The sequence below is a fragment of the Cervus elaphus genome, chromosome 5 (genome assembly GCF_910594005.1).
Source record: "Cervus elaphus chromosome 5, mCerEla1.1, whole genome shotgun sequence".
Lineage (NCBI taxonomy): Eukaryota > Metazoa > Chordata > Mammalia > Artiodactyla > Cervidae > Cervus > Cervus elaphus.
In genome coordinates, this window is record NC_057819.1 from 109754338 (window position 1) to 109777819 (window position 23482).

General features: G+C 46.3%; 1 protein-coding gene across 2 annotated transcripts; it reads left to right on the forward strand.

Annotated features, from left to right (window-relative positions):
• Positions 1-7264: 7264 nt before the first annotated feature.
• Positions 7265-12584, forward strand: LOC122693450 (gastric inhibitory polypeptide). 2 transcript variants are annotated; one of them, XM_043900946.1, is made up of 6 exons: positions 7265-7290; positions 8119-8227; positions 9739-9885; positions 10442-10531; positions 11266-11367; positions 12445-12584. In XM_043900946.1, exons 2-6 carry the CDS (start codon positions 8136-8138, stop codon positions 12452-12454), a joined length of 441 nt encoding a protein of 146 aa, XP_043756881.1. In that variant the 5' UTR covers positions 7265-7290; positions 8119-8135; the 3' UTR covers positions 12455-12584. The 2 variants fall into 2 exon arrangements, with proteins under 2 accessions (XP_043756881.1, XP_043756880.1); XM_043900945.1 differs by having other exon boundaries at positions 7271-7311; positions 12445-12522.
• The last annotated feature ends 10898 nt before the right edge of the window (positions 12585-23482 follow it).

The following is a 23482-nucleotide window of genomic DNA, read 5'->3' on the forward strand; positions in this document are numbered from 1 at the left end:
ATCAGCTCCTCATAGCAAAATTCAGGCTTAAACTAAAGAAAGTGGGGAGACCACTAGGCCAGTCAGGTACATCTTAAATAATATCCCCTATGAATATGCATTGGAGGTGACCAATAGATTCAAGGGATTAGATCTAGTAAACAGAGTGCCTGAAGAACTGTGGACAGAGGTCCGTAATATTACATAGGAGGCAATGAACAAAACCATCCCAAAGAAAAGAAATGCAAGAAGGCCAAGTGGCTGTCTGAAGAGGCTTTACAAATAGCTGTGGAAAGAAGAGAAGTGAAAAGCAAGGGAGAAAGGGAAAGGTACACCCAACTAAATGCTGTGTTCCAGAGACTAGCAAGGAGAGACAAGAAGGCCTGCTTCAGTATGCATAAGATAGCCAGTCTCTAAGGTGGCCTCCAATGACCCTGCCTCCTGCTAGTCAAGGATTTGTGGAGTCCCTCCCACGTTGTGCTAATGCAGGTCCTTGTGACCAATAGCACACAGATGACCTGATGGTATGTGGTATATTGCTTTCAGGTTTAGGTTTTAAGACACTTGGGCTTTCATCTTAGCTGCATGCCCTGCCTCTTGGGGAAAGAAGCCACACAGTGAGCAGCCTTGTGAAGACATCCACATGATGAAGAATTAAAGCCTTCAGCCTACAGTCACGGAGTGAACTTGGAAGGTGGCCTTCGGCCCCAGATGAGTCTTCTGAGACTGCAACTCAGTCGACATGAGAGACCCTGAGCCAGAACCACCCAGCTAAGTCTCTCCCACATCGGTGATCCTCAGAAATTGTGAGAAATAAATGTTCATTGCTTTAAACTAATAAAATTTGGAGTATTTTGATAAACAGCATAAGATACCTAATGTATCAAGATATAATGTAACATGCATTTTCTAAGTATCAGTTCAGTCATTTCAGTTTCTCAGTCATGTTGGACTCTTTGCGACCTCAAGAACCACAGCACGCCAGGCCTCCCTGTCCATCATCAGCTCCCAGAGTTTACCCAAATTCATGTCCATCGAGTCAGTGATGCCATCCAGCCATCTCATCCTCTGTCGTCCCCTTCTCCTCCTGCCCCCAATCCCTCCCAGCATCAGGGTCTTTTCCAATGAGTCAGCTCTTCGCATGAGGTGGCCAAAATATTGAAGTTTCAGCTTCAGCATCAATCCTTCCAATGAACACCCAGGACTGATCTCCTTTAGGATGGACTGGTTGGATCTCCTTGCAGTCCAAGGGACTCTCAAGAGTCTTTTCCAACATCACAGTTCAAAAGCAACAATTCTTCGGCACTCAGCTTTCTTCACAGTCCAACTCTACATCCATACATGACCACTGGAAAAACCATAGCCTTGACTAGACGGACCTTTGTTGGATCCATAACAAAGCAGGTGACTGAGAAGCAGACAAAAAAGCCAGAGATTTACAGGCAGATTTTACAGATTTGAAGTGCCTGAAAACGCTTCATGGAAGGAACACGTTTCACAGCGTTGAAAGAAGCAAGGTATAGAAGACTGGGCCAAGCAAAATCTTGGAAGTGATATGGTACACGTGAACGTACCAGAAGCGCGGTGGCTGCGAGGGACTGCGCAGAAGCGCGGCTGAGAGGAGCTACCCCACGCCTAAGGTCAGGGGCGGCGACCAAGAGCGCCAGGCTGCGATGGCGCAGGAGCGGCCGAGAGGAGCTACCCCCATGTCTGAGGAGCGGGGGCTGCGCGGGCGCAGGAGGGCTGAGAGGAGCTACTACACGTTCAAGGTCAGGAGGGGCAACCTCGTCCAAGGTAAGGAGCGGTGGCTGCGCTTTGCTGGAGAAGCCCTGAAGAGATACCCCACGTCCAAGGTAAGAGAAACCCAAGTAAGAGGGTAGGTGTTGCGAGAGTGCATCAGAGGGCAGATACGCTGAAACCATAATCACAGAAAACTAGCCAATCTGATCACAGGACCACAGCCTTGTCTAACTCAATGAAACTAAGCCATGCTGTGTGGGGCCACCCAAGACGGCCGGGTCATGGTGGAGAGGTCTGACAGAATGTGGTCCACTGGTGAAGGGAATGGCAAACCACTTCAGTATTCTTGCCTTGAGAACCCCATGAACAGTATGAGAAGGCAAAATGATAGGATACTGAAAGAGGAACTCCCCAGGTCAGTAGGTGCCCAATATGCTACTGGAGATCAGTGGAGAAATAACTCCAGAAAGAATGAAGGGATGGAGCCAAAGCAAAAACAGTACCCAGCTGTGGATGTGACTGGTGATAGAAGCAAGGTCCGATGCTGTATAGAGCAATGTTGCATAGGAACCTGGAATGTTAGGTCCATGAATCAAGGCAAATTGGAAGTGGTCAAACAGGAGATGGCAAGAGTGAATGTCGACATTCTAGGAATCAGCGAACTAAAATGGACTGGAATGGGGGAATTTAACTCAGATGACCATTATATCTATTACTGTGGGCAGGAATCCCTTAGAAGAAATGGAATAGCCATCATGGTTAACAAAAGAGTCTGAAATGCAGTACTTGGATGCAATCCCAAAAATGACAGAATGATCTCTGTTCCTTTCCAAGGCAAACCATTCAATATCACGGTAATCCAAGCCTATGCCCCAACCAGTAACGCTGAAGAAACTGAAGTTGAACAGTTCTATGAAGACCTACAAGACCTTTTAGAACTAACACCCAAAAAAGATGTCCTTTTCATTATAGGGGACTGGAATGCAAAAGTAGGAAGTCAAGAAACACCTGGAGTAACAGGCAAATTTGGCCTTGGAGTACAGAATGAAGCAGGGCAAAGGCTAATAGAGTTTTGCCAAGAGAACGCACTGGTGAGAGCAAACACTCTCTTCCAACAACACAAGAGAAGACTCTACACATGGACATCACCAGATGGTCAACAGCGAAATCAGATTGATTGTATTCTTTGCAGCCAAAGATGGAGAAGCTCTATACAGTCAGCAAAAACAAGACCAGGAGCTGACTGTGGCTGAGATCATGAACTCCTTATTGCCAAATTCAGACTTAAATTGAAGAAAATAGGGAAAACCACTAAGCCATTCAGGTATGCCCTAAATCAAATCCTTTTCTAAGTATAATGCTTTCCAAACCAATGCTTTGAAGCAGGAACTATTACATTCCTCATTTTGCCAGAAGGTAAAACCAAAGCACAAGGAAGAAACATTACTCCAAATCACCCTTATAGGTGGGCCTGTCTCCAAAGCCCTCAGCCCTCCTTGGCAATTTCAGCATCTTCTATGTTGTGCATGCTGGACTGAATCAACCTGGACTTATTATTTCATCTTATTTAAGTCTCATGATAGAGTGAGGTAGATAAGGTCATTCCAGAGAAAACCACCAGCCAACACTGGCAGGAAGCCCTCAAATTAAGACACGTATTTCACACTTCCCATAAGCTAGGCAGTCAGATTTTGTTTTCTGGTCCCCAATTTAGAGACAATGAAGCTAAGGCTCTGTGTGAGTAAAGCCTTCGAGGAAATAAAGACAAACAACCCCAGGAGTGGTGACAGGGTGGAGCTGGAGCTTGAATCCTTCTACTCCTCCCTCTCCATCCTACCAGGCTACTCCCTAATCTAATGAAAACTTCATGTTTTCTGAAGTTGCAGAAGGCTCTCCCCATACCCATTGCAGGAAAGTGTGTGTGTTGTGTTGATGGGAGGATGGGGGGCACTCACTGGGGACCCTGAAAACCACTTCATCCTTCATGTTCCCCGTGCAAGGAAAAGGAAGGGAAAGCCCTCACTTCCTACCCCTCTTTTTCTTTCACTGGGATGTGCTCCTACCCAGGAGAGAGAGGCTCAGGAAGGCTGTTCTCTCTGGGAGGGCCAGCTCTTTGGCCTTTTATTACCTAAAGGCCAATTCTTTCCATCCCTGGAACTGAGAACCTGTAGCCACCCCCTCCCAATTCTAGTTCCTCACTGCTCTTCTCCTGCAACTACTAAGGACTGAGCCCTTTTCTCAACAAACAAAAGCAGGCAAAAACAAAAACAAAACAAGAAACCCACCCCAAAACAGACAAAAAAATCCCAAACCTTTGAAAACAGCAAGAAGGACTGGAGTTAGAGCAAAGAAAGTGAGCGTGTTAGTCACTCAGTCGTGTCTGACTCTTTCCACCCCCATGGACTGTGTAGCTCACCACACTCCTCTGTCCATGGAATTCTCCAGGCAAGGATACTGGAGTGGGTTGCCATTCCCTTCTCCAGGGAATCTTCCCGACCCAGGGATCAAACCTGAGCCTCCTGCATTGCAGAGGCTATCTGAGCCATCAGAGGGGACTTCCAAACCAATCCCCTAGAGCAGATGGTCAAGAGAGGCTGTAGGTAGTATATACTTTCTTTAAGATCTTTCTGAAAAGTATTTTAATCTGCATGGCAGTGGAGGCTAAGTGGGAAAAATGTCTGGGACTACGCCTGTGTTTGCGATGTGACTGGAGGGGAAAGCTGGAGGTAATCCTTCCAGCAATCAGGATACACCAGATGGATGACTCAGCAGAGTTTGTCAGGGCTCCAGTCACCTCTTGTCTCCTCTTCAGGAGGAGAATAAAATCTGCCACCTGGTGTAAGGAAGCTCCAAGAGGGATGGCTGCTTCCTGAGTCAGTCGGTAAGCTTGAAGACTGAGTGAATTTCTAGAACAGAATCCACGGCAGGGAAGCTGCAGCCAGCCCTCTGAGTCACCTTGGCTTGGCTTCGGAGCCAGGCCTGGAACATCTGTGGTGTCCCTGCAGGCCTCGGTGGGGGGCAGGGGTGAGTCACCTCCATGAGCTGGAAAAGCCAGGAAGCCCCCAAAGCTCTTTTGCTGCTCCAGCCCCCAGGGCCTCAATTGAGATGCCAGGGAAGCAGGATGCTGGGTTCTTTTGCAACAGAACTGCCATCACCCTCCCTTCCCCGCTCTGACTGCTTGACTTCCCTGATTCCTCAGATACCCCAGATCCACAGACCTTCTCCACTTGTCTGGGCCATCAGCCTTTGTGTCTGGGCTCCCAACAAGTGGGGCATGTCTTCCTGCCTCTCCATCCCCTGTGTCCTCTCTGATCCCTCACATCCTAGAAATTCTCCACAGTAGAATTCTCTGCTCCCTCCTGAGCCTACCCGCCCCAGCCCCACTCCTGCACTGCACTGCTCTGGATTCTGCTCACTGGGGCACTGCCCATCATGGCATTGACAGGCCGACTGCGTTGCCAGTTGGGTTTACTTAACTATTTTTTCAATGTTTATTTTATTTATTTGACTCCACTGGAGCTCTGTTTCGGCATGGGGGATCTATGTACACTCTTAGTTGTGGCATGTGGGATCCAGTTCCCCAATCAGGGATTGAACTTGAGCCCCCTGCATTGGGGGTGTGGAGTCTTAGCCACTGGAGGGAATTCCCTACTGAACTATTTCAATTAAGTTCAGCAGGCCCTTCTGATCCCCAGAAACTTCCCAATGTCATCTTTCCCATTCTCTGGCCTCCCAATATGCCTGGCAAGGAGAGGGACCTGAGGGCTCCCCTTGGAGTCTGGCATCTTCTCTGATCTTCTTCCCCAGGACCCAGGCTACATTTCTCCCGAATCTGTCCACTGCTGGGCATGAGAGCCCCAATCAAAGAGAAAAAGGGGGGAGGGTAACATAAAGGTCAGTTCCAAGAGGGGGTAAGGTAGGGACCAAAAGCACAGCTGGTCTTCCAAGCAATCCCCCACCTCCACTCCTCCATACGAGTCCCCAGAGTACCCGGCAGGGGCTCAGGACTGCTGGGACCCATTCCAGAACCTTCCTTGACCTCGGTTGGACATGAGACATAAGGGTCCCAGGGAATGATGTCCACCCTTTTTGGATAAACTGTGCCTCCAGCAGAGGCCCAGGTTTGGACATCAGCCCTTCTGAGCCCATTTTCTGTGTTGCTCACCAGGAAGCAGGATCACAAGCAGCCCCCACACTCTCTTTGGAGGCCAAATCTGAACTGATGTCTAATCTCTACCTATTGCTAGCTAGGAGATGGAATTTGCAGAGCTTTCCCAGAGAGAAGTTTTCTGAGATGGTGGAAAATAGGTAATGGGTAGGCGAGGTTTCTAGGAAGCAGAGGTGAGTAGCTGTCCTAGTCAGTTACCTCTCATCCCACACAAGCACTTAATTTCATGCTGGACCGGTTCCCAGGCTGGGGAGTTGACCTGGAAAGGAAAGTGGCCTTTACTCGGCCCTGCAGCTAGCAGGGCTGTTTAGGGTTCAAAGTACCCACAGCGAGTGGAGAAGGGACAGTTGGGGAAGGAGGCCTTGGGGGTCGGCCAAACGTGCAGGCTGTGCCCTGTCCCTTCTGGACCGAGAGCCATGCACTAGGTGCTTGGAGAAAGAAAAGGGTGCCTCTCAACAAGTCTCCAGTCCCGGGATCAGATACCACCCTTAGCCTGAGGAAGCCTCCGTGCGATGGGGCACACAGCCTGGTTCTCAGTGCTGAACTTAGAGCCCGGGGTCTGATGGAGGAGAGCAGGGCCTCAGGGGCCCCACTCCCATAGCAAAGACAGGGGCATATACTTCTCTCTTACAGGAGAGCAGAGCATTTGAGCAGAGAGACTTGGGGTTCATAAATCTCTCAGGTTAGAATTGAGTTGTAGCTGGCCTGCCTTGCTCTGTGTCCCCACGGTGTCCATGAGCCTCTTTTCCCCATTCCGCCTGCCCCTCAGCAGGAAGGTAGCTCGAGTGGAAGTTCTCAGTTTGCAGCTCTCACTAGGAAACCCCCATCATTCATGTTCCCTTAACCCTCTGCCTGTCACTCTCGGCCCTTTCCCCAGCCAGCTGGACCCCCTCCTAGACATCTAGATGGAGACACTGCCACGCTGACAAAGGCTTAGGCCACTGCGGCCCCACGCCCTCCAAGCCAGGAGTAGCCTGAGGCCGGTGAGAGAGACCCCACTCCAGTTAGTGCCACCCTACCTGCCCCTGCCCTCACCAGGGGCATCCTTTCTAAGCGAGGACACCTATAAAGAAGTGGGGGGATACTGGGGCCCAGAAGGGGAAGGGGAGAAGAAAAGGGGCACTTAAGATACCCTGCCCACAGGTCAAGCCCAGACAGCAGATGGAGATTCCCAAATGTTAATCACCAATTAGCACAGTCCAAGTGGAAAGGACAACTTTATTATGTGTAAAATGGACTTAATGTGGCGGGAGCTGTGGGCTTAATTTCTTGAGATAAGATGCTTTTAGGCTAATCAGCAGATCAGTGATTCCTGAATATAAAGGAGCCAGGGCAAACTTTCCTGAGACAGGCTCTGAAGGGCCAGGAAGAAGGAGGAGAAGACCCCTGCTCTGTCCTTCTGGGCGAGCTGGAAAGGAAGCCTGGTAAGAGAGCAGCTGGGAAGGGGTGGCAATGGACGAGATGCTGGAGGGGGGTGGGTCTCGGCACCCCTGAGGTGTTCAGCACCCTAGCACTTTTCTTCTATACAAGTAATAAGAAGATGGTGCTAAGGGTTAATTTAACACCCAGGTGACAAGGTAGGAAGGCAGGGTCTTGCAGCCCACACATCTCTAGAGCTAGCTTTGGTGCTCAGGGCTTGGAAGCAAAGTTCTGCTGAAGTTGCCCTGCGGAAATGGGGCTCGCCCTTGGCAGAAGCATCAGACACCCCTGAGTGGGGACAGTGAAGTCTGAGAAGCGGAGGGGGCTCCTATTTGCGGTTTTCACTTTGGGCATGAGGGCTGCGATGATTTAGGTGACAGCCAACTTGAGAGCCTGAAGGCCAGCTGGAGACTCTGGAGGTGAGAACCTTACCAGTTCACATGCCCACGATGTCTAGCCATGGGGGCCAGGAAAGGGGGCCATCCAGACATACAAGCCTTCGCTGCGTTCTCCTGCCAGGATCGCCCCCCACTGCCCTCCTTCCTCCCTGTTTAGACTCCTCCTAAAACCCCCAAAACTGGTTCACCCTTGGCCAGGTTCCACACGCCTTCTAATGTCCCTTCTAACTTAATGCCAGCACCCCTCACCATCCCCAAGGTGTTTCTCCAGTGTCTTAGAAAAGCTCCAACTCCCAAGGCCTGGCCCCCAGCTTCCAGATTCCAGGCTCCAGGTCTCCTAAGCGCACCACCAAACTGGCTGCTCCTTCAGCACAGGGCTTCCTCTCACCCTTGTCCTTTTCTCTCTTATCTCAGGAAAGAACCCTTGGAAGATGTTGGCCATGAAGACCTTCTCCCTGCTTGTGGTGTCTCTGCTCCTGGCGGTGGTGCTGGGGGAGAAAGAAGAGGACCAATCCAAGCTGGGGTGAGAAGGAGGGGTCAGGTGTGGGGGCTGGGGGGATGATTGGGTTCTGGTTTTCAAGAGACAGGTAAGAAAGGGAGATATCCCAGGTCAAGAAGAAAGATGCTCAAGGGAAAGCCTTACAGTAATCAGAGTGCAGAGAGAGGCTAGAACCAGGGAGTATTTTTTACCAGCTACTGTTGCAGCTGGAGAGATTGCAGTTAAATCTCTGGAAGGACTTCTCAGCAGTGAAGTGTCTGAAGTAGATGATAGTATCTGCCTGATGAAAGCCTTAACTGCTCATTTATTTGTGCCTTTGATCAGATTTTATAGGAAGCTTCCTGTGTGCTCGGCACAAGGGATACACATGAAGAGTGGTCCACAAATACCACCTGTCCTCATGGCGCATATAGATCCAAGGGAAAGACAGAGACCCATCTAAGCAAACTTCAAACTGTCATGAGTGCTGTGAGGAGAGGCAGAGAAGGTTATGAGTGAATATAATAGGGGGAAGTATAGTGAAGGGCGGGGAAGCCTGGTGTGCTGCAGTCCATGGGGTTGCAAACAGTCAGACAGGACTTAGCGACTGAACACGCACACACTTAGTAGGGGACTCTGTGTGTTGGGGAGATCAAGAGAGACATGTCTGAGTAGAGTCAGGCCTTCTCAGATGCAAGGACAAACCATATGGCCCTATCAATTTGGCTGTGTAACTTTGAGGCACGACTGTCAGACACGTACAAGGAGAGACAACATCGTGTAGAAGTTAAAGACTGTAGACCTGGACCCAGACTAGCTGAGGGTAAGCCCTGGTCACGCTTATGCTGTGTGCTAAATTAATCTCTGCGTTGTGGTTTCATCACTCACCAAAGACATGTATGTCTACCTCCTACATAATGAATTTATGTATGAAAGGACTTGTAGAGGACCTGACTCATATGAAGTCCTGTTTTATAAGAGCTCACTATCATTAGGAAAAGCGAAAGTGAAGTTGCTCAGTTGTGTCCAACTCTTTGTGACCCCATGGACTGTAGCCTACCAGGCTCCTTCGTCCATGGAATTCTCCAGGCAAGAGTACTGGAGTGGGTTGCCATCTCCTTCCTCAGGGGATCTTCCTGACCCAGGGATTGAACCCAGGTCTCGTGCATTTCAGGCAGACGTTTTACCATCTGAGCCACCAGGGAAGCCCATTATTAGGAATCTGAGAACCAAATAACTGAATTGGGCGGCACCAGGACAGAAGGAGTGAAGGAGGGAACTGTGATTCAGACCTTGGGGATGAGGGGAACCCCTGATCTTTGCCCAGAAGCCAGAGCCTCACATACTGAGGATGCAGGAAGTGGGCTCTTGAGTTGAGGATAAAGTCCCAGAGGCTTGATGCATGGACAAGACGGTGACTCCATAAAAACTGACTCCCAAGAAATGGTCTGCTTCCTTTTCAAATGTTACCTGGTGGTGACAATCATTTATCTTTGCACTCTCTGCTCCTTCTATGGCACTCCGGTTTCCCTCTCTCGCCCCTTCCTGCCCCTCAGGTTCCACTCTAAGGCCAGTGACTCCCAGCCTCGAGCAACCAGGTATGCTGAGGGCACCTTCATCAGTGACTACAGTATCGCCATGGACAAGATCCGCCAACAAGACTTTGTGAACTGGCTACTGGCACAGAAGGGGAAGAAGAGCGAGTGAGTCGTGTGCACTCCCCACCCCCTGCTCCCTGTGCCCCGTGTGATGCACGAGTCCAGGGGGCCTTTCACTTAGGTGCTGATCGGGAGCTGAATTGCATGGCAGTCCTGCCTGGGCTCCTGGCCCAGGCAGCAGTATGGCCTGAGGGCAGGACGTGGGCAATTTTCTAATCCTTTTCTTCTAAGGGGAGGGGTCAGGGAAGGTGTATTGGGCTCAGAAAGGATCCCCAGGGGGCTGGGGATGAAGGCAGGGAAGCTGAACTGCTGCTGATGACTATTCGGTGGTGGCAGCTTCAGACTTTGGAAATAAGATGAGCTGATCTCATCGGTTTTCTCTTTGCAAAGTCTCTTTCCCTGCCTTTGCTGTTTGACCTGCATGGTAGCTTTTGAAAAGCTTTTCACTGGCAGCTGGAGACAAGCAGTTGGGAGGTTGACTGAAGAAAGAGGTACCCTCTGCTCTTTGGGTTGAGGTACCAAATGGTTGGAGCTTCTTTGGACTGGAGAATATCTGGAATCGCCCCTGGCTTCACCTATTCCCTAATCTTTCTTTTACCAGCTGGAAACACAACATCACCCAGAGGGAGGCAGGGGCCCTAGAGCTGGCCCATCAGTCTAACAGGAAGGAGGAGGCAAAGGAGGAGCAGGGGTGAGTCGGCCCGCAGGGGAAGGGGTGGGGGTGGGGCCTCCGACTCACTCCCACCTCATTGTTCCCTTTCCCGGACTCCAGAGCAGGGCTAGGCCCCAGATAAGCATCCTCTTCTACCCAGAATTCAAAGAGGGGTCCTCACGGAGCTCCTGGAGATCAGCCCAAGCCTAAGGGAAGAGCCCAGGAGGAATGGGGGTGGGGGTCCTGGGAGGGGATTTGGGGCTAGAGTTTCTAAGATTGATGACTTAACGTGCAGTCACCAAGTCCAGGAGAGGCTCGATAGGGACCTCAGAAACTGGCTTCTCCCCTTTTGTCTGCTAAGCTTCAGGAAAGCTTTTATGGAACAAGGACCCTCCCAAGGGTAACCCTGAAATCAGTTACCCTGTCTCTGTAGGAAGCTAAGGAATTGACACAGATTATTCTAAAGAGTGAACATTCCCAAAGTAATCTCTGGGGGGGTTGGAATACACTCTGGGAAACTTGTAGAGGTGGGTAGGTTGGATGTCTCCCACCAGAATTGTTTGTCTTTGCTTGTATGGAAGAGCCTATATTCCCTGGCCACAGATCTGGGCGGAGCTTTGAAAGCTGAGACAACTGAGAGGCAGCTGTGTTGACTTGCACATCCCCACCCCTGCCCCACCTTGTCCCACCACAGCGAGTCCCAGCCCCTGTATTTACTCTCTCTGGGTGGGGCCTGGGCTTAAGGGGCCTGCCAGAGGCTTTCTCCTTTGTAGCTCCCTACCCAAGAACCCCAGTGATGAAGATTTGCTAAAGCTTTTACTGATTCGAGAGCTGCTGGCCTGGATGGTGGATCAGATGGAGCTCTGCAGGCTCAGGTGGGAGTTTGGCAGCTTTGGGCATCTTGCATATTGGTTGCGAGCTCTCGCTCTGGAGTCAGACGTGGGTTCAGATCTTCACCCCAACACAGGCTGACAAATTACTTACACTCTCTGAAACTTGGCATTTTTGTGAAAGTCAGGGTTATTTAAACCACTTCATAGGATTTGGTGGGGTTTCAATAAGATAATGCTAGGAAAAGGCTGAGAGCAACATCTGCAGAATATTAAGAGTGGATTCCCTGGTGGCTCAGACGGTAAAGCGTCTGCGCGAAATGTGGGAGACCCAGGTTCGATCCCTGGGTTGGGAAGATCCCCTGGAGAAGGAAATGGCAACCCACTCCAGTACTCTTGCCTAGAAAATTCCATGGGTGGAGGAGCCTGGTGGGCTACAGTTGCAAAGAGTCGGACACAACTGAGCGACTTCACTTTCAATGTTGACAGATGTTAGTACCATTTTCACTTCTTCCTCAGTTTCCTCCAGGTGAGATGCTGCTTTCACCTGCCCTACCCACCCAAAACCATACCATCCTCAGCTTTCCCTCAGTACTCTTGTGCCATGGCAACTTCTCAGTGATGAAACCCCTAGAGTTGGAGGAACGTTGCCCTTCTCTGTAGCTCCAGCTGGTCTCAGTAATCCTCAAATCCTCCTCCTCATCTAGGAAGTCTTTCAATTTATTGACATCATGTCTTAGAAGTAAGGGATGGCTCAAAACCATGGAGGGATCCAGACACTCGAACAGTGAGACAGGACATTCATTTAAGATGCAGACACCAAGGTGCAGAAACCAAAACAAATTCAGACTTCTGTGATGGGAAGTTGAGGGATTGAGGGAACAAATCTGGAATGGCTTCCTGTAAGAGGGTTAGAAGGACCCTATGTGGCCAGAACAATGGAGAAAAGAGTATGAGAAAATCTCCTTGGTAAAGTGGGTAACAGTCTCTGCACTTTTTGGAATAATTACCATTAGAAAAGCAATTTGGAGGTAGGAGGAGTTGAACTATGGCTGGGTGCCAGAATACACTTACTTTGCTGACTCTAAGCTGATATTCCCCTCCCCTCTCCACTCTGCACAGGTTTCAGTGACTCTGACCAAACCCAAGCTCAGAACTGGACTCTGCCCTTCATTTACTCAGCTCCTGCTTCAGTTCCACTCCAAGATACTCCAAAGAAACCAAACGAAGTTTAAGCTGAAATAAATGTTTGTGCTCATTGTCAAAACTTACTCACGTGTGTCTACTGATGACTAACTGGATGTCTGTCTCTGTGTGTACACTACTCAGTGAAAAGGAGGTATGGCTCTTACCTATCTGTTAATTCATCTGTTGTTTCCATGAACACTTACTGGAAAATTAACATGGGCAGGGATTATGCTTAACACTGGGTATATAGCAAGTATACACATTGTCCCCAAGGGGTTTACAGTCTAGTGATGGAGACATACCTTAATCTTTAAATATACAAACAGGGACTTCCCTGGTGGTCCAGGGGCTAAGACTGTGCACTCCCAAAGCAGGGGGCCCAGGTTTGCTCCCCAGTCAAGGAACTAGATCCCACAACTAAAGATTCTGCATGCAACAGAGAAGCCTCATAGATGGAGTAGGCAATCAGGAGGGTCTCTCTGAGAAAATGACGTTTAAGCTGAATGAGATTTTTTAAAATATTTATTTCTTTTTGGCTGTCCTGGGTCTTCCTTGCTGGGTGGGCTTTTCTCTAGTGGCTGTGTGTGGGGGCTACTCATCGCGGTGGCTTCTTTGGTTGCGGAGCACAGCCTCTGGGGTGCACGGGCTTCAGTGGCTGTGGCCTGTGGGCTCAGTCGCTGTGGCTCCTGGGCCCTGGAGCACAGGCTCAGTAGTTATGGCACATGTGCTCAGCTGCTTCACAGCATGTGGGATCTTCCCAGACTAGGGAAGGAACCCATGTTTCATGCATTGACAGGTGGATTCTTTACCACTGAACCACCAGGGAAACCCTAAGCTGAGTGAGATCTGAAGGATAAAAAGGCCAAAAGGTGAAGAGAGACAGTAAATATTAGCCGGTAGTATTGTCATATGGCAAAATGGGCAACGGGGTGGAGAGAAGAGAATAAATGGAGACTGGGCAGGTAGGCAGAAGCAGGGCCTCAAAGGCCACATTAAAGCTTTGGGATTTTATCCTTAGTGTAAGCGCAGGTCCTTGAAGGAGTCTGAGCAGGGGGAAGTCAGAGAAGATCTATTTGTATCTCCAATCACACTGATGATGGTGAGAATTATATTGAGATGAAGAGGAATGAACATGAAATCCCTCTTGCAGGATTCCAGATTTCACACTAGGGAGATGGCAGGGAAGGTAAAGCAAAGTGGGAGAACTCAGTTTGTCCAAAAGTCAATACCGCTTTCTTTCTGTGTTTCAAGACTTTTCCACCTTGGTGTGCTGCCTTCTCTCACTGCCCTGCATCCACAGAAGGCAAGGCTGTCTCTCCTTCCCACTTAGTTTAGGTTATCTTTGCTAATGCCCCCCTCTCCCCTTGATCTAGTCATGTTTTAGCAGACTAGAGTCAAACACACCTAGATTCAAATCACTCTCTAGGTCTGTGACTTGGCAAGTTAGTTCCTCTCTCTCTGATGCTCAGTTTCTTGTCTGTAAAAAGATTAAAAAGTACTCACTTCATAGAGTTGAAGAATTTTAAGATGCTTGGCACAAAGTAACTTTTGTTATTATTATTCACACGTGAAACATCAATTTAAAAACATGGGGGTATTAGGACTTCTCTGGTGGTCCAGTGGTTAAGACTGCGCTTCTGGCTTCTGGTTGCTTCTGGCTTCTGGTTCAATATAGTCCAGTAGAAGGACGTGCACTCATCTCCTATAAAAAAAAGCAACAAAATTGCAACTAGTTGTTGAACAACCATGGACAGGAGGACTCTGGACCCACCAAAAAAGATACCCCACATCCAAAGACAAAGAAGAAGCCACAACAAGAAGGTAGCAGGGTCACAATCATGGTAAAATCAAATCCCATACTTGCCAAGTGGGTGACCCACAAACTGGAGAACAATAATATCAAAGAAATTCTCCCACTGTTGTGAAGGTTCTGAGCCCCATGTAAGGCTTCCTAGCCTAGGGATCCAGCAAAGGGAATTTGGAAATTTCCAGGGAATCTGACTTTGAAGGACAGTGACATTTGATTACAGGACTTCTACAGGACTAGGGGAAACAGAGGCTCAACTCTTGGAGGGCACAAACAAAATCTATGTGCACCAAGACCCAAGGGAAAGGAACAGTGTGACCCCACAGGAGACTGAACCAGACCTATTTGCTAGTGTTGGAGGGCCTCCTGTGGAGGCAGGTTGGCAGTGATTCACCACAGGGATGGGACCCTGGCAGCAGCAGTCCTGAAAGCTGGTCCATGGCTTAAGTCCTCTTGGAGTTCGCCATTAACCCTACCACAGAGCCCAGAGACCCCAGGGCTGGGTGGCCTCAAACCAAAAAACTTACAGGGAGGAATCAACTTCACCCATCAAGAGGTAATTGGATTAAAGCTTTACTGAGCAAGGCCCTACCCACCAGAACAAGACACAGTTTCCCCCACATAGTCCCTCCCATCAGGAAACTTACACATTCACCAAAGGGCAGACAGAAGAAGTGAGAAGAACCACAATCTCACAGCAGTTAGAATGAAAATCACACCACAGAAAGTTAATCAAGATGAAAAAGTAGAGAGTTATGTCACAGATGAAGGGACAAGATAAGACCCCAGAAAAACAACTAAATAAGTGGAGATAGGCAACCTTCCAGAAAAAGAATTCAGAATGATAGTGAGGATGATCCAGGATCTTGGAAACAGAATGGAGAAGATACAAGAAATTTTTATCAAAGACCTAGAAAATGGTTCCCTGGTAGTTCAGACAGTAAAGAATCTGTCTGCAACGCAAAAGACGAAAATTTAATCCATTGGGTTGGGAAGATTCTCTGGAGAAGGGAATGGCTATCCACTCCAATATTCTTGCCTGGAGAATTTCACAGAGGAGCATGGTGGGCTACAGCCCATGTGGTCGCATGGACTATAGTCCATGGGGTGGGGTTGCAAAGGGTGGGACATGACTGAATGACTAACACTCAGAAGAACTAAAAAACAAACAGAGATGAACAATATATTAGAAGGAATCAACAGCAGAATAAATGAGGCAGAACAGTTAAGTGATCTGAAGGAAAGGATGGTGCGAATCACTACTGAAGAACAGAATATAGAAAAAAGAATAAAAAAAAAAATGAAGACAGCCTAAGAGACCTCTGGGACAACATTAAAGGCACCAACATTCGCATTACAGGGGTTCCAGAAGGAAAAGAGAGAGAGAAAGGACCTGAGAAAATATTTGAAGAGATAATAGCTGAAAACTTTCTTAACATGGGAAAGGAAATAGTCAACCAAATCCAGGAGGCACAGAGAGTCCCAGGCAGGATAAACCCAAGGAGGAACACACTGAGATATATAGTAATCAAACTGACAAAAATCAAAGACAAAGATAAAACACTAAAAGCAACAAGGGAAAAACAACAAATAAAAAGAAACTCCTGTAAGTTATCAACTGATTTCTCAACAGAAACACTACAAGCCAGAGGGAATAGCAAGATTATTTAAAGTGTTGAAAGGGAAGAACCTACAACCAAGAATACGCCACTCAGCAAGGAAAACTTTCCAGACAAGCAAAAGTTAAGGGAATTCAGCATCACCAAATCAGCTTTACAACAAATAATAAAGGAACTTCTCTAGGCAGGAAACACAAGAGAAGGAAAAGACCAACACAAAACAAACCCAAACAATTACCAAAATGATAATGTGCATGCTAAGTCACTTCAGTACAAGAGTACGACTCTTTGCGACCCACCAGCCTCCTCTGTCCATGGGATTCTTCAAGCAAGAATACTGGAGTGGCTTGCCATGTCCTCCTCCAGGGGATCTTCCTGACCCAGGGATCAAACACACGTCTCTTACATCTCCTGCATTGGTAGGCGGGTTCTTTACCCCTAGTGACACCCAGAGGACCAGGCTGCTGCTGCTGCTAAGTCACTTCAGTCGTGTCTGACTCCATGTGACCCCATAGACGGCAGCCCACCAGGCACCCCCATCCCTGGGATTCTCTAGGCAAGAATACTGGAGTGGGTTGCCATTTCCTTCTCCACCCAGAGGACCATACCTATAATTACCTTAAGTGTAAATGGATTAAATGCACCAGCCAAAAGACATAGACTGGCTGGGTGGATGAAAATATGTACATGGATGCCCTTGCACTTACAACACCACTTTACTTAACCCCCCAAATTGTATGTAACTATTTTATATTGTTAGGTTAATCATGTTTCCATTATGGCTTGCAACTGTAATTATCTTTTATTTTTTGCCTGACTATTGATTGTGAAAGTTGATAAGCATCTTTTACTATTGTAATTATGTAACTATTATTCACTTAATAGCACTGTATCATGACTGGCCAACAGAAAATGATAGAATTCTAAATCACTAAAACTACTATTTAATAGAAAAACCTGCAATCACTTTTTAAAATTCAGATGCATATCAGAATTATCTTGGAATTTTTTGAAAAACAGAAATGCCCAGGTATTGCTTTTTTTTCTTCAAAGCTCCAGATGTGTTTCTAATGAACAGCTATGTTTAAAAACAATTAGACTATATGATGATGTTTTACTTTTATCTAGTTTCACTTTTTCTATTTCATATTCAGTGTTCCCATTTAATTTAGTTTATGCTTTCTAATTTCTCCATCTCTTTTTTTTTTATGTTCTTTCTCAAGCCTTTATCAAGCATACTAGAAAAGTTTTTGTATTCATCAGTCAGTTCAATTCAGTCGCTCAGTCGTGTCCGACTCTTTGCAACCCCAAGGACCCCAGCACACCAGGTTTTCCTGTTCAACATCAACTCCCAGAGTTTACTCAAACTCATGTCTATCGCGTCAGTGATGCCATCCAACCATCTCATCCTCTGTTGTCCCCTTCTCCTCCCGCCTTCAATCTTTCCCAGCATCAGGGTCTTTTCCAATGAGTCAGTTCTTCAAATCAGGTGACCAAAGTATTGGAGTTTCACCTTCGGCATCAGTCCTTCCAATGAATACCCAGGACTGATCTCCTTTAGGATGGACTGGTTGGATCCCCATGTACTCCAAGGGACTCTCAAAAGTCTTCTCCAACACCACAGTTCAAAAGCATCAATTCTTTGGCGCTCAGCTTTCTTTAAAGTCCACCTCTCACATCCATACATGACTACTGGAAAAACCATAGCTTTGACTAGATGGATCTTTGTTGGTAAAGTAATGTCTCTGCTTTTTAATATGCTATGTTGGTTGGTTGTAGTTTTTCTTCCAAGGAGCAAGTGTTTTTTAATTTCATGGCTGCAGTCACCATCTGAAGTGATTTTGGAGCCCAAAAAAATAAAGTCTGTCACTGTTTCCATTGTTTCCCCATCTATTTGCCATGAAGTGATGGGACCAGATGCCATGATCTTAGTTTTCTGAATATTGAGTTTTAAGGCAACTTTCACTCTCCTCTTTTACTTTCATCAAGAGGCTCTTTAGTTCTTCTTCACTTTCTGCCATAAGGGTGGTGTCATCTGCGTATCTGAGGTTATTGATATTTCTCCCGGCCATCTTGATTCCAGCTTGTGCTTCATCCAGCCTGGCATTTTGCATGATGTATCCTGCATGTAAGTTAAATAAGCAGTGTGACAATATACAGCCTTGATGTACTCCTTTCCCAATTTTGAACCAGTCTGTTGTTCCATGTACAGTTCTAATTGTTGCTTCTTGACCTGCATACAGATTTCTCAGGAGGCAGGACAGGTGGTCTGGTATTCCCATCTCTTTAAGAATTTTCCAGTTTGTTGTGATCCACACAGTCAAAGGCTTTGGTGTAGTCAATAAAGCAGAAGTAGATGTTTTTCTGGAATTCTCTTGCTTCTTTGATGATCCAGTTAGCAATTTGATCTCTGGTCCCTCTGCCTTTTCTAAATCCAGCTTGAACATCTGGAAGTTCACGGTTCATGTACTGTTGAAACCTGTCTTGGATAATTTTGAGCATTACTTTGCTAGTGTGTGAGATGTGTGTAATTGTGTGCTAGTTTGAACGTTCTTTGGCGTTGCCTTTCTTTGGGATTGGGATGAAAACTGGCATTTTCCAGTATTGTGGCCACCGCTGAGTTTTCCAGATTTGCTCGCATATTGAGTGCAACACTTTCACAGCATCATCTTTTAGGATTTGAAATAGCTCAACTGGAATTCCATCACCTCCACTAGCTTTGTTCTTAGTGATTCAAGTGGGCTTCCTAAGGCCCACTTGACTTCACATTCCAGGATGTCTGGCTCTAGGTAAGTGATCACACCATTGTGGTTATCTGGGTCATCTTTTTTGTATAGTTCTTCTGTGTATTCATATGTATACATAAATAATATATATAATATACATTTTGGAAAACTTACAATCTTTGCCTAGCTGAACAATTTATGACATTTTGATTCTACTTGTTCGACTTAATGTGAATAGAATGCTAGATTTCTAATTTATATTCATTCAAAACTTTCATATAGTTCCATGTATTTTGGTATCTAGTATTACTGATTAAAGTCTAGAAAGTTTATTATCTTACTGATTTAAGAAAAAATTTGAATGAGGCTTGAAACTTCGAATCCAATGCTGAGAATATAAAGAAATACTATGTTCCAAAAAAAAAAAAAAAGAAAATGGGAATTTAGACCATCAAGTTTCTGCACTTGGTCTTATGTCCCTGGATATTTTCCAATGTTTCCTAGTTTATAGTCTGTGGGAACTTGAATAGAATTTGTATCCTACTCTTCTGTGAAAACTGTATAAATCTTAATTATGTTGAACTGGTTCATAATGCTTTTCAGGTCTGCTATATCCTTCTACTTCTCTGTATATTCATTTTATTAATTCTTGAGAGTTTGATATTAAAACTCCAACTAAAAATCTTAATTTATCTACTTAAAAACTAATTTTAATATATAGTGGATCTATATATAAACTCGTTCTGTATTTTCCAAGTCTCCTGTACATGTTATCATATTTTCATAATTTAAAAAAACAAAACAAAAAACACTGTGTTTCCACTGCAGAGGTAAATGGTTTTATCCCTAGACAGGGAAGTTCTGCATGCTGCATGTGGGGCCAAAAAAACCCCCCACAAAACCCAAAGTATTAGTTTAAAATCAGGGACTGGCAAACTGGATTGCTTGAATGGCTGGGCTGGTAAACCAAATAAGCTAAGTGAGGAGCATGTAAAACAAGGGGAGATTGGGACTGTGAAAATGGGAAAGAAATGTGACCCTAAAGGCATTCTGATGACCAAATAAAACTCCTTGGAGAACTGAATTTGCCTGAGGGCTGCCAGCTTGCAATCTCTTCCGGTTGTAACATTTTGGGTTTCCTTTCCTTTAAACTCCTTGAGTTCAAATAAATAAATAAATAAACTCCTTGAGTTCTAAAAGTATGCATCACACAATTTAGAGCATGCCATTACTCAGAGGATATATTTTAGTGATTCTCCATGGTAGAGCTGACTGCACTGAGGAGGAGTTTGGATCTGTATTTCTGCAGTCTTGAGTGTCTCTGTGAGTCCATGAATCTGAAACGGTTACTTTAAAAAGTTTTGTACAACTGTCTTACTATGGGCCAGGCATTTGTGCTCAGTACTTGCTAAACATCATTTCTTTTTTCAACTTTTGGTGTGTTTTTTTTTTTTACTGTTTTTGTCCATACTAGTAAATATCAGTTTTAAAAATCATGGTGATCTCATTTAATTTAAAGCCTCATCACAATCCTTCAAGATAATGATAATGTAATAGCTGTTAACCATGCACTATACTGCCTCCATGAGGCAGAGAATTATAAGCCCATGCTCTAAGCCACTTTGCCCTAAGACCAGTGACTCACTAGTCACTTAAAGGAAGTGAGGGCATATGGGTTGGTCAGCATTCAGTGGTGTACTGGACCAAAGTGCTTCTAAGAGCATTGTGAAATTGGCAGTAATTTTGTGAGCAGGTTGCAAAAGCACTGATAGCTTGCAACAATAGCTTGAAAGGGCATACTGAGAGTATTTACACTATGGAAATTGGCAAATGCTATAAATCAGAGCATCTCTCTTCCAACCTAGAGAGGTGATTATTTACCAGTACGTTACTGGTCAACAAACTTTCTCTTATAGAGAACAAATGTGTCTGAGGAAGGAAATAAGCATGTCTGCTCATGGGTGCCAATGAAGTTTATCAAGGGCCAATGTGTGTACTTCAAGAAGTATGTGTACATTTGAGGGTGCAGGTGTGCTAAGTCTCTTCAGTCATGTATGACTCTTTGCGACCCTATGGACTGTAGCCTGTCAGGCTCATCTGCCCATGGGGATTCTCCAGGCAAGAATACTGGAGTGGGTTGCCATGTCCTCCTCAGGGTATCTTCCCAACCCAGGGTTCACTTCAGTTCAGTCACTCAGTCATGTCCAGCTCTTTGCGACCCCATGAACCGCAGCACGCCAGGCCTCCCTGTCCATCACCAACTGTTGGAGTCTACCCAAACCCATGTCCATTGAGTCGGTTATGCCATCCAGCCATCTCATCCTCTCTTGTCCCCTTCTCCTCCTGCCCTCAATCGTTCCCAGCATCAGGGTCTTTTCCAATGAGTCAACTCTTCCCCTGAGGTGGCCAAAGTATTGGAGTTTCAGCTTCAGCATCAGTCCTTCCAATGAACACCCAGGACTGATCTCCTTTAGGATGGACTGGTTGGATCTCCTTGCAGTCCAAGGGACTCTCAAGAGTCTTCTCCAACACCGCAGTTCTCTGAAGCAATGAGTGTGAGTGAGGGGGTCAGCCTGTACATGTTAAGGAGTCACAGAGTGAAAAACGAGGTCGGTGTGTCTAGATGGCGTCAGTGAGGATCTAAAGGACTGAGTTTTTTGTGTTAAGCAGTGGCATAGTAAGAATATGAAAATATGAGGTAAAAATCAACGTGTGTATGTATGAGGTTAACGTGTTTTTCATAGTCGGGGTGGGTACGTAAAATGGAGGACTGAGTGTGTATGAAAGGGTGTCAAATATATGTGTTGGAGGGGACAAATCTGTGTTTGTGAAAGTAAGTTTGTGTTTAAGGGGGCTTATGTTCTATATTCAGTATCTGAGGGTATGCATCAGAGTGAACCTAAAGGTAGGACTATGATAGCCTGAATAACTGTTTCAGCCTTAGTCCTTGAATCTATTAACATTACATTCTGCTTCAAAAGAAAGGAAAACACAAAATAACAGTGCTAACTATTTTTAGCAAGATAGAGCATTATTTCTCTACGTAGAGGCAGGTAGCCTAGGGCTGGTGTGACAGCTTGTTCCATGAAATCCTCAGGGACCTAGACTCTTTGGACTCATGGCTCCCCCATCCCTCAGGGCCCCAACTGCCAACTAAATATCCTGCCACCTATCTCTGCTCCCATCCTCTTTTATTTCCTGAGGCTGTGCCGCGTGGCATGCACAATTTTAGTTCCCGATCTGTACCGCCTGAATTGGGAGCAGAGAGTCTTAACCACTGGACTGCCAGGGAAGTCCCTGCTCCCATCCATTTTTTTTTTTTTTTGCTGCGCTGGGTGTTCATTGTGGCACCATGGGCTTCTTTTGTTGTAGTGCAGAGGCTCAGTTGCTCTGCAGCATCTAGGATCTTAGTTCCTAACCAGGGATGGAACCTGCATCTTCCTCTTTGCAAGGTGGATTCCTAACCACTGGACCACCAAGGAAGTCCCTCACATCCTCTTTTTATCCTTTTACTTGAAACCACTCTGGTAACATTAGTCACATTCACGGTTTTGCCTTGACATGTATCCCAGCCCATATTTTTCCGTAGAACTTCAAACCAGTACATCTGAATGACAATTGGCCATTTCTCCTATGATGTCACACAAACCTCAATTTCAGCATTTTCAAAACCACTCAGTTATTTCCTCAACTTCATCTTGTAGTCTATTCTACCTCTTTGAATGGCACCACCCTGTTGCCTAAGCCAGCAAACTGAACATCCTGCTAAGTTTTCCCACCCACTCTGCCCCCATCTCAGGCTTCCCTGGTAGCTCAGCTGGTAAAGAATCTGCCCACAATGTGAGGGACCTCTGGGTCGTAACGATCTGCTGGAGAAGGGATAGGCTACCCACTCTAGTATTCTTGGGCTTCCCTGTTGGCTCAGCTGGTAAAGAATCCACCTGCAATGCAGGAGACCTGGATTCAATCCCTGGGTTGGAAAGATCCCCTGGAGAAGTGAACAGCTACCCACTCCAGTATTCTGGCCTGGAGAATTTCACAGACTGTATAGTGTGTGGGATCACAGAGTCGGACACGACTGAGCGACTTTCACTCACTGCCCCTGTCTGATCAGTTTTACCATCCCACCTTGATACGTCCTGAATTTGTCCCATTCTCTCTATCCTTACTGCCACCATCTTAGTTCCCCCCTTACCATTTATTCTTTGGACTGCTACAACTGACTCAAAAATTAAGTCTAGGTTGCCATTAATTTTCCTGTAACAAAAATTTATTACTACTGCCTGACTTAAGAAACCTCCAAAAAAAACAAAAAAAAAACCAACAAACAAAACCTCCATTGGCTCCTCCAAACCTCTACTGGCTCCTCCTTTGCAAGACTCAATAATGTTACGGAAATCACCTACTTTAAAAAAAAAAGTGAAAGTATTATTCGCTTAGTTCTGTCTCCCTCTGCTACCTCAAGAACTGTAGCCCACCAGGCTCTTCTGTCTATGAGATGTTCCAGGCAAGAATACTGGAGTGGGTAGCAATTCCCTTCTCCAGGGGATCTTCCTGACCCAGGGATCAAACTCAGGTCTCCTGCGTTACAGGCAGATTCTTTACCACCTGAGCCACAAGAGAAGCCCTTGGAAATCACCTATGGAGCTTTTTAAACAGAGAGGTGATTCTATCACAGACCTGATGAATAACAAACACAGCTGATATTCATGTGCCAGGCATTGTACTAAAAGCTTTGTTATATATTTTCTGGCTTATTTCTCATAATTCATGAGTAGCTATTACTCTTTCACAACTGTGGATGGAACAAAAGTGATTAA

Coding starts and splice junctions, on each gene's coding strand:
- LOC122693450 (XM_043900946.1), top strand. CDS start 8,136: ATGTTGGCCATGAAGACCTTCTCCCTGCTTGTGGTGTCTCTGCTCCTG. Junction 9,886..10,441: donor CAGAAGGGGAAGAAGAGCGA/GTGAGTCGTGTG, acceptor TTCTTTTACCAG/CTGGAAACACAACATCACCC. Junction 10,532..11,265: donor GAGGCAAAGGAGGAGCAGGG/GTGAGTCGGCCC, acceptor TCTCCTTTGTAG/CTCCCTACCCAAGAACCCCA.